Source organism: Phyllobates terribilis, unplaced genomic scaffold (genome assembly GCF_046119375.1).
Source record: "Phyllobates terribilis strain yellow unplaced genomic scaffold, ASM4611937v1 Scaffold_4__5_contigs__length_816908805, whole genome shotgun sequence".
NCBI lineage: Eukaryota > Metazoa > Chordata > Amphibia > Anura > Dendrobatidae > Phyllobates > Phyllobates terribilis.
In genome coordinates, this window is record NW_027362764.1 from 815,437,617 (window position 1) to 815,455,609 (window position 17,993).

At 53.4% G+C, this 17,993-nt stretch overlaps 1 protein-coding gene across 5 annotated transcripts in view; it reads left to right on the forward strand.

Annotated features, from left to right (window-relative positions):
• LOC141266152 (microtubule-actin cross-linking factor 1, isoforms 6/7-like) overlaps positions 1–17,993 on the forward strand; it is a 368,828-nt gene that overhangs the window by 34,986 nt on the left and 315,849 nt on the right. For all 5 annotated transcript variants that reach the window (XR_012320208.1, XR_012320209.1, XM_073680138.1 and 2 more), the window contains exons 7-9: positions 1,632–1,870; positions 10,765–10,884; positions 10,975–11,082. Coding sequence is in view for 3 of the 5 variants with exons in the window: in XM_073680138.1 (XP_073536239.1) it covers positions 1,632–1,870; positions 10,765–10,884; positions 10,975–11,082 (467 nt within the window). In the remaining 2 variants the exon portion in view is untranslated. The remainder of the gene's footprint in view (positions 1–1,631; positions 1,871–10,764; positions 10,885–10,974; positions 11,083–17,993) is intronic.

The following is a 17,993-nucleotide window of genomic DNA, read 5'->3' on the forward strand; positions in this document are numbered from 1 at the left end:
GTCAGCATCTGGTTGTAATCACCTGGTTATCAGCACCTGGTTGTCAACACCTGGTTGTCATCACCTTGTTGTAAGCATCTGGTTCTCATCACCTTGTTGTCATCACCTGGTTGTCAGCATCTGGTTGTCATCACCTGGTTGTCAGCATCTGGATGTCAGCACCTGGTTGTCAGCACCTGGTTGTCAGCACCTGGCTGTCATCACCAGGTTGTCAGCATCTGATTGACAGCACCTGGTTGACAGCACCTGGTTGTCATCACCTGGTTGTCAGCATCTGGTTGTAATCACCTGGTTATCAGCACCTGGTTGTCAACACCTGGTTGTCATCACCTTGTTGTAAGCATCTGGTTCTCATCACCTTGTTGTCATCACCTGGTTGTCAGCATCTGATTGTCATCACCTGGTTGTCATCACCTGGTTGTCAGCACCTGGTTGTCAGCACCTGGTTGTCATCACCTGGTTGTCAGCATCTGGTTGTCAGCACCTGATTGTCAGCACCTGGTTGTCAGCATCTGGTTGTCAGCATCTGGTTGTCATCACCTGGTGGTCAGCATCTGGTGGTCAGCATCTGGTTGTCATCACCTGGTTGTCAGCATCTGGTTGTCATCACCTGGTTGTCAGCATCTGGTTATCATCATCTGGCTATCATCACCTGGTTATCAGCACCTGGTTGTCATCACCTGGTTGTCTGCACCTGGTTGTCATCACCTGGTTGTCAGCACCTGGTTGTAATCACCTGGTTGTCAGCACCTGGTTGTCAGCATCTGGTTGTCAGCACCTGGTTGTCAGCATCTGGTTGTCAGCATCTGGTTGTCATCACCTGGTGGTCAGCATCTGGTTGTCAGCATCTGGTTGTCAGCATCTGGTGGTCAGCATCTGGTTGTCAGCATCTGGTTGTCAGCACCTGGTGGTCAGCATCTGGTTGTCAGCATCTGGTTGTCATCACCTGGTTGTCAGCATCTGGTTGTCATCACCTGGTTTTCAGCATCTGGTTATCATCATCTGGCTATCATCACCTGGTTATCAGCACCTGGTTGTCATCACCTGGTTGTCATCACCTGGTTGTCAGCACCTGGTTGTCAGCATCTGGTTGTCAGCACCTGGTTGTCAGCATCTGGTTGTCAGCATCTGGTTGTCATCACCTGGTTGTCAGCATCTGGTTGTCATCACCTGGTTGTCAGCATCTGGTTATCATCATCAGGCTATCATCACCTGGTTATCAGCACCTGGTTGTCATCACCTGGTTGTCAGCACCTGGTTGTCAGCACCTGGTTGTCAGCATCTGGTTGTCAGCATCTGGTTGTCAGCATCTGGTTGTCATCACCTGGTTGTCAGCATCTGGTTGTCATCACCTGGTTGTCAGCACCTGGTTGTCAGCATCTGGTTGTCAGCATCTGGTTGTCAGCATCTGGTTGTCATCACCTGGTTGTCAGCATCTGGTTGTCATCACCTGGTTATCAGCACCTGGTTGTCATCACCTGGTTGTCAGCACCTGGTTGTCAGCACCTGGTTGTAATCACCTGGTTGTCAGCATCTGGTTGTCAGCACCTGGTTGTCAGCACCTGGTTGTCAGCATCTGGTTGTCATCACCTGGTTGTCGGGTGCATTGACATGCTGGTTTTTGGCTGTAGGGGAGGAGGCTCAGCTCTGCCAGGAGAAGATGGATGCTTTACGTGTGCGCTACATCATCATAGCTCAGAGCGCTGGTGACATCCTGCAGCGACTGGAGCAGACCATAGAGGCCACAACTCATCTGGACCCATCCCAGGAAGACATCTCTCTATGGCTTGGACGTATGGAGAAGCTGGTGTCCTCCATAACAACAGAAGGTGGAGGGGAAAAGAGGCTGAATGCCAGCGACACCAAGAAGGTGAGAACATTGGGAAGCTACTCACTGATGCTTTCCTCATAGTGCAGTGTCCCCCTCCCCACAACTCACTCTCCCCTCAGGTCAGTGTCCCCCTCACTTCGGTCAGTGCAGTATCCCCCTCACCTCGGTCAGTGCAGTGTCCACCTTCTCCCGTCAGTAGTGTCCTCCTTCTCCCTTCACTGCAGTGTCCTCCTTCTCCCGTCAGTGCAGTGTTCTCCTTCTCCCGTCACTGCAGTGTCCCCCTTCTCCCGTCACTGCAGTGTCCCCCTTCTCCCGTCAGTGCAGTGTCCCCCTTCTTCCGTCAGTGCTGTGTCCCCCTTCTCCTATCAGTGCAGTGTCCCCCTTCTTCTATCAGTAGTGTCTCCCTTCTCCCGTCAGTGCAGTGTTCCCCTTCTCCCATCAGTGCAGTGTCCCCCTCCTCCCGTCAGTGCTGTGTCTTCTCCCGTCAGTGCAGTGTCCCCCTCCTCCCGTCAGTGCAGTGTCCCCCTTCTCCCATCAGTGCAGTGTCCCCCTTCTCCCGTCAGTGCAGTGTCCCCCTCCTCCCGTCAGTGCAGTGTCCCCCTTCTCCCGTCGTCAGTGCAGTGTCCCCCTTCTCCCGTCGTCAGTGCAGTGTCCCCCTTCACCTGCCGTTAGTGCAGTGATCCTCGATCTCCCGTTATCAGTGAAGTGACCCCCTTCTCCCGTTGTCCATGCAGTGACCCCCTTCTCCCATCAGTTGTGTCCCCCTTCTCCCATCAGTGCAGTGTTCCATTCTCCCGTCAGTGCAGTGTTCCTCTTTTCCCGTCAGTGCAGTGTCCCCCTTCTCCTGTCATCAGTGCAGTGTCCCCCTTCTCCTGTCATCAGTGCAGTGTCCCCCTTCTCCTGTCATCAGTGCAGTGTCCCCCTTCTCCCGTTGTCCATGCAGTGACCCCCTTCTCCTGTCGTCAGTGCAGTGTCCCCCTTCTCCCGTTGTCCATGCAGTGACCCCCTTCTCCTGTCGTCAGTGCAGTGTCCCCCTTCTCCTGTCGTCAGTGCAGTGTCCCCCTTCTCCCGTCGTCAGTGCAGTGTCCCCCTTCTCCTGTCGTCAGTGCAGTGTCCCCCTTCTCCCGTTGTCAGTACAGTGACCCCCGTTCTCCCGTTGTCAGTGAAGTGACCCCCTTCTCCGATCGTCCGTTCAGTGTCCCCCTTCACCTGTCGTCAGTGCAGTGATCCTCGATCTCCCGTTGTCCATGCAGTGACCCCCTTCTCCCGTTGTCAGTGCAGTGACCCCGGTTCTCCCGTTGTCAGTGCAGTGACCCCGGTTCTCCCGTTGTCCATGCAGTGACCCCCTTCTCCCGTTGTCAGTGCAGTGACCCCCTTCTCCCGTCGTCAGTGCAGTGACCCCCTTCTCCCATTGTCAGTGCAGTGACCCCTGTTCTCCCGTTGTCAGTGCAGTGACCCCCCTCTCCCGTTGTCCATGCAGTGACCCCCTTCTCCCGTTGTCAGTGCAGTGACCCCGGTTCTCCCGTTGTCAGTGCAGTGACCCCGGTTCTCCCGTCGTCAGTGCAGTGACCCCTTTCTCCCGTCGTCAGTGCAGTGTCCCCCTTCTCCCGTCGTCAGTGCAGTGACCCCTTTCTCCCGTCGTCAGTGCAGTGTCCCCTTTCTCCCGTTGTCAGTGCAGTGACCCCCCTCTCTCGTTGTCCATGCAGTGACCCCCTTCTCCCGTTGTCAGTGCACTGACCCCGGTTCTCCCGTTGTCAGTGCAGTGACCCTGGTTCTCCCGTCGTCAGTGCAGTGACCCCTTTCTCCCGTCGTCAGTGCAGTGTCCCCCTTCTCCCGTTGTCAGTGCAGTGACCCCCTTCTCCCATTGTCAGTGCAGTGACCCCCCTCTCCCGTTGTCCATGCAGTGACCCCCTTCTCCCATTGTCAGTGCAGTGTCTTCGGTCTCTTGTGCAGTGACCCCCTTCTCCCGTCGTCAGTGCAGTGTCCCCCTTCTCCCGTTGTCAGTGCAGTGACCCCCTTCTCCCGTCGTCAGTGCAGTGTCCCCCTTCTCCCGTTGTCAGTGCAGTGACCCCCTTCTCCCATTGTCAGTGCAGTGACCCCCTTCTCCCGTTGTCAGTGCAGTGACCCCCTTCTCCCGTCGTCAGTGCAGTGTCCCCCTTCTCCCGTTGTCAGTGCAGTGACCCCCTTCTCCCATTGTCAGTGCAGTGACCCCCTTCTCCCGTCGTCAGTGCAGTGTCCCCCTTCTCCTGTTGTCAGTGCTGTGACCCCTGTTCTCCCGTTGTCAGTGCAGTGACCCCCCTCTCCCGTTGTCCATGCAGTGACCCCCTTCTCCCGTCGTCAGTGCAGTGACCCCCCTCTCTCGTTGTCCATGCAGTGACCCCCTTCTCCCGTTGTCAGTGCACTGACCCCGGTTCTCCCGTTGTCAGTGCAGTGACCCTGGTTCTCCCGTCGTCAGTGCAGTGACCCCTTTCTCCCGTCGTCAGTGCAGTGTCCCCCTTCTCCCGTTGTCAGTGCAGTGACCCCCTTCTCCCATTGTCAGTGCAGTGACCCCCCTCTCCCGTTGTCCATGCAGTGACCCCCTTCTCCCATTGTCAGTGCAGTGTCTTCGGTCTCTTGTGCAGTGACCCCCTTCTCCCGTCGTCAGTGCAGTGTCCCCCTTCTCCCGTTGTCAGTGCAGTGACCCCCTTCTCCCGTCGTCAGTGCAGTGTCCCCCTTCTCCCGTTGTCAGTGCAGTGACCCCCTTCTCCCATTGTCAGTGCAGTGACCCCCTTCTCCCGTTGTCAGTGCAGTGACCCCCTTCTCCCGTCGTCAGTGCAGTGTCCCCCTTCTCCCGTTGTCAGTGCAGTGACCCCCTTCTCCCATTGTCAGTGCAGTGACCCCCTTCTCCCGTCGTCAGTGCAGTGTCCCCCTTCTCCTGTTGTCAGTGCTGTGACCCCTGTTCTCCCGTTGTCAGTGCAGTGACCCCCCTCTCCCGTTGTCCATGCAGTGACCCCCTTCTCCCATTGTCAGTGCAGTGTCTTCGGTCTCTTGTGCAGTGACCCCCTTCTCCCGTCGTCAGTGCAGTGTCCCCCTTCTCCCGTTGTCAGTGCAGTGACCCCCTTCTCCCGTCATCAGTGCAGTGTCCCCCTTCTCCCGTTGTCAGTGCAGTGACCCCCTTCTCCCATTGTCAGTGCAGTGTCCCCCTTCTCCCGTTGTCAGTGCAGTGACCCCCTTCTCCCGTCGTCAGTGCAGTGTCCCCCTTCTCCTGTTGTCAGTGCTGTGACCCGTTCTCCCGTTGTCAGTGCAGTGACCCCCCTCTCCCGTTGTCCATGCAGTGACCCCCTTCTCCCGTCGTCAGTGCAGTGTCCCCCTTCTCCTGTTGTCAGTGCAGTGACCCCTTTTCTCCCGTTGTCAGTGCAGTGACCCCTGTTCTCCCGTCGTCAGTGCAGTGTCCCCCTTCTCCTGTTGTCAGTGCAGTGACCCCTGTTCTCCCGTCGTCAGTGCAGTGTCCCCCTTCTCCTGTTGTCAGTGCTGTGACCCCTGTTCTCCCGTCGTCAGTGCAGTGTCCCCCTTCTCCTGTTGTCAGTGCTGTGACCCCTGTTCTCCCGTTGTCAGTGCTGTGACCCCTGTTCTCCCGTTGTCCATGCAGTGACCCCCTTCTCCCGTCGTCAGTGCAGTGTCCCCCTTCTCCTGTTGTCAGTGCTGTGACCCCTTTTCTCCCGTTGTCAGTGCAGTGACCCCTGTTCTCCCGTCGTCAGTGCAGTGTCCCCCCTCTCCCGTTGTCCATGCAGTGACCCCCTTCTCCCGTCGTCAGTGCAGTGTCCCCCTTCTCCTGTTGTCAGTGCAGTGACCCCTGTTCTCCCGTCGTCAGTGCAGTGTCCCCCTTCTCCTGTTGTCAGTGCTGTGACTCCTGTTCTCCCGTTGTCAGTGCAGTGTCCCCCTTATCCTGTTGTCAGTGCAGTGACCCCTGTTCTCCCGTCGTCAGTGCAGTGTCCCCCTTCTCCTGTTGTCAGTGCTGTGACCCCTGTTCTCCTGTTGTCAGTGCAGTGACTCCCTTCTCCCATTGTCAGTGCAGTGTCTTCGGTCTCTTGTGCAGTGACCCCCTTCTCCCGTCGTCAGTGCAGTGTCCCCCTTCTCCCGTTGTCAGTGCAGTGACCCCCTTCTCCCATTGTCAGTGCAGTGTCCCCCTTCTCCCGTTGTCAGTGCAGTGTCCCCCTTCTCCCGTTGTCAGTGCAGTGACCCCCTTCTCCCATTGTCAGTGCAGTGACCCCTTCTCCCGTCGTCAGTGCAGTGTCCCCCTTCTCCTGTTGTCAGTGCTGTGACCCCTGTTCTCCCGTTGTCAGTGCAGTGACCCCCCTCTCCCATTGTCCATGCAGTGACCCCCTTCTCCCATTGTCAGTGCAGTGTCTTCGGTCTCTTGTGCAGTGACCCCCTTCTCCCGTCGTCCGTGCAGTGTCCCCCTTCTCCCGTTGTCAGTGCAGTGACCCCCTTCTCCCGTCGTCAGTGCAGTGTCCCCCTTCTCCCGTTGTCAGTGCAGTGACCCCCTTCTCCCATTGTCAGTGCAGTGTCCCCCTTCTCCCGTTGTCAGTGCAGTGACCCCCTTCTCCCATTGTCAGTGCAGTGACCCCCTTCTCCCGTCGTCAGTGCAGTGTCCCCCTTCTCCTGTTGTCAGTGCTGTGACCCCTGTTCTCCCGTTGTCAGTGCAGTGACCCCCCTCTCCCGTTGTCCATGCAGTGACCCCCTTCTCCCGTCGTCAGTGCAGTGTCCCCCTTCTCCTGTTGTCAGTGCAGTGACCCCTGTTCTCCCGTCGTCAGTGCAGTGTCCCCCTTCTCCTGTTGTCAGTGCTGTGACCCCTGTTCTCCCGTTGTCAGTGCAGTGACCCCCCTCTCCCGTTGTCCATGCAGTGACCCCCTTCTCCCGTCGTCAGTGCAGTGTCCCTCTTCTCCTGTTGTCAGTGCAGTGACCCCTGTTCTCCCGTTGTCAGTGCAGTGACCCTCCTCTCCCGTTGTCAGTGCAGTGACCCCCTTCTCCCGTTGTCAGTGCAGTGACCCCGGTTCTCCCGTTGTCAGTGCAGTGACCCCGGTTCTCCCGTTGTCCATGCAGTGACCCCCTTCTCCCGTTGTCAGTGCAGTGACCCCCTTCTCCTGTCGTCAGTGCAGTGACCCCCTTCTCCCGTTATCAGTGCAGTGACCCCTGTTCTCCCGTTGTCAGTGCAGTGACCCCCCTCTCCCGTTGTCCATGCAGTGACCCCCTTCTCCCGTTGTCAGTGCAGTGACCCCGGTTCTCCCCTTGTCAGTGCAGTGACCCCGGTTCTCCCGTCGTCAGTGCAGTGATCCCTTTCTCCCGTCGTCAGTGCAGTGTCCCCCTTCTCCCGTTGTCAGTGCAGTGACCCCCCTCTCTCGTTGTCCATGCAGTGACCCCCTTCTCCCGTTGTCAGTGCAGTGACCCCGGTTCTCCCGTTGTCAGTGCAGTGACCCCGGTTCTCCCGTCGTCAGTGCAGTGACCCCTTTCTCCCGTCGTCAGTGCAGTGTCCCCCTTCTCCCGTTGTCAGTGCAGTGACCCCCTTCTCCCATTGTCAGTGCAGTGACCCCCCTCTCCCGTTGTCCATGCAGTGACCCCCTTCTCCCATTGTCAGTGCAGTGTCTTCGGTCTCTTGTGCAGTGACCCCCTTCTCCCGTCGTCAGTGCAGTGTCCCCCTTCTCCCGTTGTCAGTGCAGTGACCCCCTTCTCCCGTCGTCAGTGCAGTGTCCCCCTTCTCCCGTTGTCAGTGCAGTGACCCCCTTCTCCCATTGTCAGTGCAGTGTCCCCCTTCTCCCGTTTTCAGTGCAGTGACCCCCTTCTCCCATTGTCAGTGCAGTGACCCCCTTCTCCCGTCGTCAGTGCAGTGTCCCCCTTCTCCTGTTGTCAGTGCTGTGACCCCTGTTCTCCTGTTGTCAGTGCAGTGACCCCCCTCTCCCGTTGTCCATGCAGTGACCCCCTTCTCCCGTCGTCAGTGCATTGTCCCCCTTCTCCTGTTGTCAGTGCAGTGACCCCTGTTCTCCCGTCGTCAGTGCAGTGTCCCCCTTCTCCTGTTGTCAGTGCTGTGACCCCTGTTCTCCCGTTGTCAGTGCAGTGACCCCCCTCTCCCGTTGTCCATGCAGTGACCCCCTTCTCCCGTCGTCAGTGCAGTGTCCCCCTTCTCCTGTTGTCAGTGCAGTGACCCCTGTTCTCCCGTCGTCAGTGCAGTGTCCCCCTTCTCCTGTTGTCAGTGCAGTGACCCCTGTTCTCCCGTCGTCAGTGCAGTGTCCCCCTTCTCCTGTTGTCAGTGCTGTGACCCCTGTTCTCCCGTTGTCAGTGCAGTGACCCCCCTCTCCCGTTGTCCATGCAGTGACCCCCTTCTCCCATTGTCAGTGCAGTGTCTTCGGTCTCTTGTGCAGTGACCCCCTTCTCCCGTCGTCAGTGCAGTGTCCCCCTTCTCCCGTTGTCAGTGCAGTGACCCCCTTCTCCCGTCGTCAGTGCAGTGTCCCCCTTCTCCCGTTGTCAGTGCAGTGACCCCCTTCTCCCATTGTCAGTGCAGTGTCCCCCTTCTCCCGTTGTCAGTGCAGTGACCCCCTTCTCCCATTGTCAGTGCAGTGACCCCCTTCTCCCGTCGTCAGTGCAGTGTCCCCCTTCTCCCGTTGTCAGTGCAGTGACCCCCTTCTCCCATTGTCAGTGCAGTGACCCACCTCTCCCGTTGTCCATGCAGTGACCCCCTTCTCCCATTGTCAGTGCAGTGTCTTCGGTCTCTTGTGCAGTGACCCCCTTCTCCCGTCGTCAGTGCAGTGTCCCCCTTCTCCCGTTGTCAGTGCAGTGACCCCCTTCTCCCGTCGTCAGTGCAGTGTCCCCCTTCTCCCGTTGTCAGTGCAGTGACCCCCTTCTCCCATTGTCAGTGCAGTGTCCCCCTTCTCCCGTTTTCAGTGCAGTGACCCCCTTCTCCCATTGTCAGTGCAGTGACCCCCTTCTCCCGTCGTCAGTGCAGTGTCCCCCTTCTCCTGTTGTCAGTGCTGTGACCCCTGTTCTCCCGTTGTCAGTGCAGTGACCCCCCTCTCCCGTTGTCCATGCAGTGACCCCCTTCTCCCGTCGTCAGTGCATTGTCCCCCTTCTCCTGTTGTCAGTGCAGTGACCCCTGTTCTCCCGTCGTCAGTGCAGTGTCCCCCTTCTCCTGTTGTCAGTGCTGTGACCCCTGTTCTCCCGTTGTCAGTGCAGTGACCCCCCTCTCCCGTTGTCCATGCAGTGACCCCCTTCTCCCGTCGTCAGTGCAGTGTCCCCCTTCTCCTGTTGTCAGTGCAGTGACCCCTGTTCTCCCGTCGTCAGTGCAGTGTCCCCCTTCTCCTGTTGTCAGTGCAGTGACCCCTGTTCTCCCGTCGTCAGTGCAGTGTCCCCCTTCTCCTGTTGTCAGTGCTGTGACCCCTGTTCTCCCGTTGTCAGTGCAGTGACCCCCCTCTCCCGTTGTCCATGCAGTGACCCCCTTCTCCCATTGCCAGTGCAGTGTCTTCGGTCTCTTGTGCAGTGACCCCCTTCTCCCGTCGTCAGTGCAGTGTCCCCCTTCTCCCGTTGTCAGTGCAGTGACCCCCTTCTCCCGTCGTCAGTGCAGTGTCCCCCTTCTCCCGTTGTCAGTGCAGTGACCCCCTTCTCCCATTGTCAGTGCAGTGTCCCCCTTCTCCCGTTGTCAGTGCAGTGACCCCCTTCTCCCATTGTCAGTGCAGTGACCCCCTTCTCCCGTCGTCAGTGCAGTGTCCCCCTTCTCCTGTTGTCAGTGCTGTGACCCCTGTTCTCCCGTTGTCAGTGCAGTGACCCCCCTCTCCCGTTGTCCATGCAGTGACCCCCTTCTCCCGTCGTCAGTGCAGTGTCCCCCTTCTCCTGTTGTCAGTGCAGTGACCCCTGTTCTCCTGTCGTCAGTGCAGTGTCCCCCTTCTCCTGTTGTCAGTGCTGTGACCCCTGTTCTCCCGTTGTCAGTGCAGTGACCCCCCTCTCCCGTTGTCCATGCAGTGACCCCCTTCTCCCGTCGTCAGTGCAGTGTCCCCCTTCTCCTGTTGTCAGTGCAGTGACCCCTGTTCTCCCGTTGTCAGTGCAGTGACCCCCCTCTCCCGTTGTCAGTGCAGTGACCCCCTTCTCCCGTTGTCAGTGCAGTGACCCCGGTTCTCCCGTTGTCAGTGCAGTGACCCCGGTTCTCCCGTTGTCCATGCAGTGACCCCCTTCTCCCGTTGTCAGTGCAGTGACCCCCTTCTCCCGTCGTCAGTGCAGTGACCCCCTTCTCCCGTTGTCAGTGCAGTGACCCCTGTTCTCCCGTTGTCAGTGCAGTGACCCCTGTTCTCCCGTTGTCAGTGCAGTGACCCCCCTCTCCCGTTGTCCATGCAGTGACCCCCTTCTCCCGTTGTCAGTGCAGTGACCCTGGTTCTCCCGTTGTCAGTGCAGTGACCCCGGTTCTCCCGTCGTCAGTGCAGTGACCCCTTTCTCCCGTCGTCAGTGCAGTGTCCCCCTTCTCCCGTTGTCAGTGCAGTGACCCCCCTCTCTCGTTGTCCATGCAGTGACCCCCTTCTCCCGTTGTCAGTGCAGTGACCCCGGTTCTCCCGTTGTCAGTGCAGTGACCCCGGTTCTCCCGTCGTCAGTGCAGTGACCCCTTTCTCCCGTCGTCAGTGCAGTGTCCCCCTTCTCCCGTTGTCAGTGCAGTGACCCCCTTCTCCCATTGTCAGTGCAGTGACCCCCCTCTCCCGTTGTCCATGCAGTGACCCCCTTCTCCCATTGTCAGTGCAGTGTCTTCGGTCTCTTGTGCAGTGACCCCCTTCTCCCGTCGTCAGTGCAGTGACCCCCCTCTCCCGTTGTCCATGCAGTGACCCCCCTCTCCCGTTGTCCATGCAGTGACCCCCTTCTCCCATTGTCAGTGCAGTGTCTTCAGTCTCTTGTGCAGTAATACCCTGCCTCTTTGTCTTGCACAGTTGGAGCAGATCATTCGGACAGAGCTCACTCACCTTATGGTCACTGAGAGGCATCTGGCGGAGGTCGCCCGGGTCACTCTGGATGCAGACATTATCCAGTCTCAGATGAAGGAGCACAAGGTCGGTAGTTCTGCTTACTCCTGCATCTGGTACTGTAGGATGCGGCTCTTCCTTGTGATAATGGTGATGTGAGGTTTCTGATCCTTTTAGCTACTGGCGGTGGACGTTCTGCAGCATCGGGGCATCGTGGAGCGACTGCTGTGCATCTCAGATGTCCTGGTGACATTATGTCCTGAGTGCACCGAAGAGCAACTGGAGGTGAGAGGGGTAGAGGGAAAAAACTGGAGTCCATTACTATTTCTGTCCATTGAGGAGCAACAGGCAGTGAGGTGCTGTTACTGATACTGTGTCCTGGGTGCTAAGAAATAATTGTAGATAGATGCAGGTGAGGACAAGAGCTGCAGGCAGTTACTGATACTCTGTCCTGAGTGCTGACGAGTAACTACAGATAGAAGCGGACAAAACAAGAGCTAAGGACTAGTGTTGAGCGAGTATGTTCTGTCCGCGTATGCTCGGGCTGAGCTCCGAGTATTTATAGCTGCTCGGTGATATGGTTAAATCGCTCCCGTGTGCATGATTTGCAACTGTTTGACAGCTTTATTACATGTGAGGAATGTCTGTTTCTTACACATTCCTCACATGTAATAAAGCTGTCAAACAGTTGCAAATCATGCACACGGGAGCGATTTAACCTTATCACCGAGCAACTGTAAATACTCGGAGCTCAGCCTGAGCATACTCGGACAGAACATACTCGCTCAACCCTACTAAGGACAGTTTCTGATACTGTGTCCTGAGTGCTAAGGAGCAGGTGCAGGTGAGGGGTGAGGACAAGAGCTGCAGGCAGTTACTGATACTCTGTCCTGAGTGCTGACGAGTAACTACAGATAGAAGCAGACAAGACAAGAGCTAAGGACCATTACTGATACTGTGTCCTCAGAGCTACAGAGCAGGTGCAGGTGAGGACAAGAGCTGGGGACAGTTATTGATACTCTGTCATGAGTGCTGAGGAGTAACCAGAGATGGAAGCCGACAAGACAAAAGCTAAGGACAGCTACTGATACTGTGTACCAAGTGCTGATGAGCAACTCTAGATGGAAGGGGTTGATGACAAGAGCTGGGGGCATTTACTGATACTGTGTCTTGGGTGCTGAGAAGTAAGTATAGATGAACGAAGTGTTACTGGTACTCTGTCCTGAGTACTGAGGAGTAACTATAGATGGAAGGGGCCAAGGACAAGAGCTAAGGACAATACTGATATGGTGTACTGAGTACTAAGGAGTAGCTGAAGGTGATAGGCGCAAGTTCAAAAGCTGAGGGCCGTTACTGATTCTGTGTCCTGAGTGCTGAAGAGCAACTGTAGATGAAACTGAGAAGTAGTTGCATGTGAGACTGGCTTAGGACAAGAGCTGGGTCAGTTACTGGTACTGTGTCCTGAGTGCTGAGTAGTAAGTGGAATGGAAGGGGCTGAGTGTTATAATCTTCAACAAGTACTAAGGAAAGAAAAGGGAAAGCTGTCCCTACAGTAAGACGAAGCTGAATCCCTACGATGTAGGGGGCTGCCTGTTCCTAGCGAACAGACTCGCCTTAGTCCTAGGCTAGTCTGAACGAAGACCTATAGCATAAAGGGAGGGGTCCCTAAAAGAACTAAGGACTGGGACAAAAATGGGACACCTCCTAAACAGAGAAGTTGTTGCAGAACACAAAAAGACAAACAGACAAAAAAAGTACTAGAGGTCCCAGAAGGACCAAACGAACTGACAGAGAAAGGCACAGAAGCACCTGGCTAGAGAAACAGTCAAACACTGAAGTCCAGCACAGCCAAAAGGGCGGAGCTGGAATATAAAGGCAGATGGTCACGTGACCACAAAACACAAGATGGAAAAAACAAGAGGGTTATAACAGTACCCTCTCTTTTATGAAGATCTTCCGGATCCTCCAGGCCCAGGCTTATCGAGAAACCTCCTGTGGAAAGTTTTAACAAGCCTAGGAGCAGGGACATCATCCGTCCTTACCCTGGAATTGTCTCCGGGACCGAAACCCTTCCAGGAGATGCTGTAATCTCCCTCTATGCCATCTAGAATTCAAGATACGAGAAATTTCATATTCACCGTCTTCCACCACAGGAGGAACTGTGACAGTGGCGTCCCTATCAGATACATCAGCTTTTTTCAACAAGGAAACATGAAACACAGGATTAATCTTCCAGGAAGTAGGGACATCCAACCTAACCGCGGACGGGTTAACAACCTGAAGCACTGTAAATGGACCCTCAAACTTAGGACCCAGTTTTTTAGAGGGAATCCTCAACCACAGGTTCTTCTAGGACAACCAAACCATGTCACCCACAGTAAACAAAACCTCTTGACGTTTCCTGTTAAAATACTTCTTGGACTTCTTGTTAGCCTCTTGCAGGTTACAACGTACATTAGTCCAAACTCTCTCCAAATCACCGGAAAAATTCTCCTCCTCCGGCACCGCCGATAGCAATTTGGAGAACGAACCAAAAGACGGATGTCTCCCAGTACAACAAAAAAAAGGCGAACACCCAGCAGAAGAAGATGTATGATTGTTAAGAGCAAATTCTGCGAGAGGCAGAAACTCAGACCACCCCTCCTGATTGTCCGCCACAAAACAACGCAAGAGCTGCTCAACATCCTGGTTCTTTCTTTCAGTCTGTCCATTCGACTCAGGATGATACCCAGACGAAAATGACAAATGGACTCCCAACCTGTCACAAAAAGCACGCCAAAAGCGAGCCACAAACTGAGGTCCTCTATCAGAAACAATATCCGTGGGAACGACATGGAGCTTGACAATCTCCTTAACAAACGCCTTAGCGAGTGTCTTGGCGCAGGGCAACTTAATGAATGGAACCAAATGACACATCTTACTAAAACGGTCCATGACCACCCAGATGACAGTAAAACCCTCGGACACAGGAAGGTCAGTAATAAAATCCATAGTGAGATGCGTCCAAGGCGCACTAGGAACCTCCAGAGGGCATAGCAACCCCCGCAGCAGGGGTATGTGAAGCCTTTGACCTAGCGCACACAGTACATTGGCGCACCCACTTGATGACTTCCTTCTGCCATCCAGGCCACCAAAAACTGCAACTGATAAGTCTCTTAGTCTCCGAAACTCCTGGATGACCTGCCAACCGAGACTCATGACACTCCACAAACAAATCTCTCCTAAAGGTCCTAGGCACAAACAACCTCCCATGGGGAGTGTTAGATGGGGCATCCTCCTGGGCTTTCAGAATCCCATTCTCCAAAACGGAGTCCAATGCCGCCACCACAACACCTTCCTGTAAAATGCTCTCCTCCTCCTCGGCACCGACCGTAGGAGAGAAGCTGCGAGATAAAGCATCGGCTTTTACATTCTTGGTACCAGGGATACAGGTAACAGAAAAATGAAACCGAGAAAAAAACAGTCCCCACCTAGCTGGACGGGCATTCAAGCGCTTGGCAGCATCAAGATATATCAAATTCTTATGATCTGTGAAAACCTGAATAGGAAATCTAGCGCCTTCCAAAAAATGACGCCAATGTTCAAACGCGAGTTTAATCGCCAGCAACTCCTGATTTCCAACATCGTAATTAAGTTCGGATTCCAAAATTTTTTTCAAAAAGAAGGCACAAGGATGTACTCCACCCTGTTCTCCTGAGACAAAACTGCTCCGACCCCCACCGATGAAGCATCGACCTCGACCAAAAAAGGCTTGGTCTCATCAGGTTGAATAAGGATGGGGGCAGAACTGAACCTCTCCTTGAGATACTCAAAAGCTTCAATGGCCTCAGTAGTCCACTGGACCGTATTCACACCTTTCCTGGTGAGATCGGTCAGAGGCTTAACAATTACAGAAACATTCTTAATGAATTTCTTGTAATAATTGGCGAAACCCAAAAACCTCTGTATCGATTTCAAACCAATAGGCCTAGGCCATTCCTGCACAGCCAGAACCTTCACCGGATCCATCTAAAAACCTTCGCTGGAGATAATGTAGCCCAAAAAACGAATTCTCTGTACAGTGAACTCACATTTCTCCAGCTTAGCAAAAAGTGAATTATCACTCAATAACTGCAAAACTTCACGCACGCTCCGCCAATGAGACTCCAGATCCGGCGAATAAATCAAAATGTCATCCAGATACACAACCACATTTTTACCAATCAGAGGTCTCAGGATGTCATTAATCAGATTCTGAAAAAATGCAGGAGCATTAGTAAGACCAAAAGGCATCACCAGATTCTCAAAATGACCCACAGGAGTGTTAAAAGCAGTCTTCCATTCATCACCCTCCTTTATTTGTAACAGATTGTATGCCCCCCGGAGATCAATTTTAGAGAACCACTTGGCCCCCAATAACTGGTTAAACAAGTCAGGAATTAACGGCAATGGGTAGGAATTGCGTACGGTAATCTTATTAATTTCACGAAAATCCAGACATGGACGTAAACCGCCGTCCTTTCTTTTAACAAAGAAGAATCCGACTGCCACAGGAGACTTAGAAGGTCTAATGTGACCAGCAGCCAGGCTAGTCTTTATGTACTCCTCCAAGGCCTTTCTCTCAGGGATAGTCAGATTAAACAAGCGACTCTTGGGAAGAGCAGCACCCGGAACAAACTCAATGGCACAATCATAATCCCTATGAGGAGGTAAAACTTGCGACTCCTCCTCTGAAAAAAACTCCGAAAATCCTGAATAGGTTCCGGTAATTCCCCTTTTCCCACAGCCGCAATGCGACCATTACAACATTTATCATAGCACTTAGGACTCCAAGACTTAATCACATTAGTAGACCAGTCCAATAAAGGATTGTGCAGTCTTAACCAAGGCAATCCTAGAACGACCGGAGAGGGTAAATTATCTAATACAACCAAATCCAAAATTTCTTGGTGAACTCCAATGATAGTGAGAGGAAATGCAGCAACCTTGTGAGTAATACATTTCAAGGGAGTGTTATCAATTGCAACCACAGAAATAGATGATGACAAAGGATTAGGTTTTCCAAAAACCCTTTATCACTCACATTAAGTGTTGAACCACAATCCACAAACACCTGAAATTCAATCAAATCTCCCTGCAGAGTAGTACTCCCAGAAAGAAACACTCCTGCAGAGCATAAACAAGCTATACGGGCATAACTGACCTTTTTTTTTTTTTTACTTAAACGAAGCTCACAATACTTAATCAAATGGTCAGCTTTACCACAATAAAGACACAATCCCTTGGCGAACCCCCGGTCTCTTTCCTGAGAGCGGAGTGACATCGCCCCAACCTCCATCGGTTCTCCACCGTCAGAGCAGATTTTCTGGGGACTAGGACCTGGCATTACAGGAGTCTTTACCTCATTCTGCCTATATCTCTGCCTCCTATCCACACGAACAGCTAATTGCATGGCATCCTGCAGAGTCTCAGGTGCGGGGAATGCAATTAGCAAATCCTTAACCCTTTCACTCAGACCAGCAAGAAAAAGACATTTCAGAGCTGGATCATTCCATTTAACTTCTGAAGCCCATCTCCTGAAGTGTGTGCAATAATTTTCAACATCACCTGACCCCTGATTCAAACACCAGAGTTCTGCCTCAGCAGATGAGATTCGATCAGGATCATCATATAATAGCCCCATAGCAGAAAAAAATTCTTCTACAGACCTTAAACATGGATCATTAGGTTGGAGAGAAAAGGCCCACCCCTGTGGTTCATTGCGCAAAAGTGACATAATAAAACCAATTTGCTGTGATTCATTCCCAGAGGACCTTGGTCTCAAACAAAAATATAACAAACAAGCATTTTTAAAGGAAAAAAAATCTTGCTGTTTGCCATAAAAAACATCAGGCAGTCCTACCTTGGGTTCCACAAAATGCGCTTCTGAACAGCTACTCACGTGTTGCTGTAGCTCGGCCACCTTCAGAGTCAACCCCTGCAAGCGTTGAGCCAAATCCTGGATGGAAACCATACTGATCCCCGAATTTCTTTCCTTAGTTTCTTTTTGGGCTGGACTTACTGTTATGATCTGCTACATGTACTAAGGAAAGATAGTGTAAAACTGTCCCTACTGTAAGACTAAGCTGAATCCCTAGGATGTAGCGGGCTGCCTGTTCCTAGCGAACAGACCCGCCTTAGTCCTCGGCTAGTCTGAACGAAGACCTGTAGCATAAGGGGAGGGGTCCCTAAAAGATCTAAGGACTGGGACAAAAATGGGACACTTCCTAAACATAGAATCATAGAATCATAGAATGGTAGAGTTGGAAGGGACCTCCTGGGTCATCTGGTCCAACCCCCTGCTCAAAGCAGGATTCACTAGATCATCTCAGACAGATGTCTGTCCAGCCTCTGTTTGAAGACGTCCATTGAAGGGGAACTCACCACCTCTCGTGGCAGCCTGTTCCACTCATTAATCACCCTAACTGTCAAAAAGTTTTTTCTAATATCTAATCTGTGTCTCCTCCCATTTAGTTTCATCCCATTGCTTCCCATTTCAGAGAAGTTGTTGCAGAACACAAAAAGACAAACAGACAAAAAAAGTACTAGAGGTCCCAGAAGGACCAAACAAACTGACAGAGAAAGGCACAGAAGCACTTGGCTAGAGAAACAGTCAACCACTGAAGTCCAGCACAGCCAAAAGGGCGGAGCTGGAATATAAAGGCAGATGGTCATGTGACCACAAAACAGAAGATGGAAAAAACAAACAGGAGGGTTCTAACACTGAGAACAAGAGCTAGGGGCAGTTACTGATACTCTGTCCTGAGTGATGAGGAGTAACTATAGATGGAAGGGGTGAGAACAAGAGCTAAGAGCAGTTACTCCTAAGCACTCTGAACATAGCATCAGTAACTATAGATGTAAAATGGCTGAGGGCAAGAACTAGGGGCAGTATCTGATACTCTGTCCTGAGAGAGAGATGAGAAGCGCCAAGGACAAGAGCTGGGTTCAGTTGCTGATACTGTGTCCTCAGTGCTTAGGAACCTCTCCACGTGATAGGTTCAGTAAGACAGAGGCTCAGGAGCAGATGCAGGTGAGAGGCAAGGACAAGAGCTGAGGGCAGTTACTGATACTGTGTTCTAGGTGCTAAGAAGTAATTGTAGATCTACCGGGAACTACTCCTAAGTGCTTAGGACATACAGTAGCATCAGTAACTATAGATGAAAGGGACTGAGGAC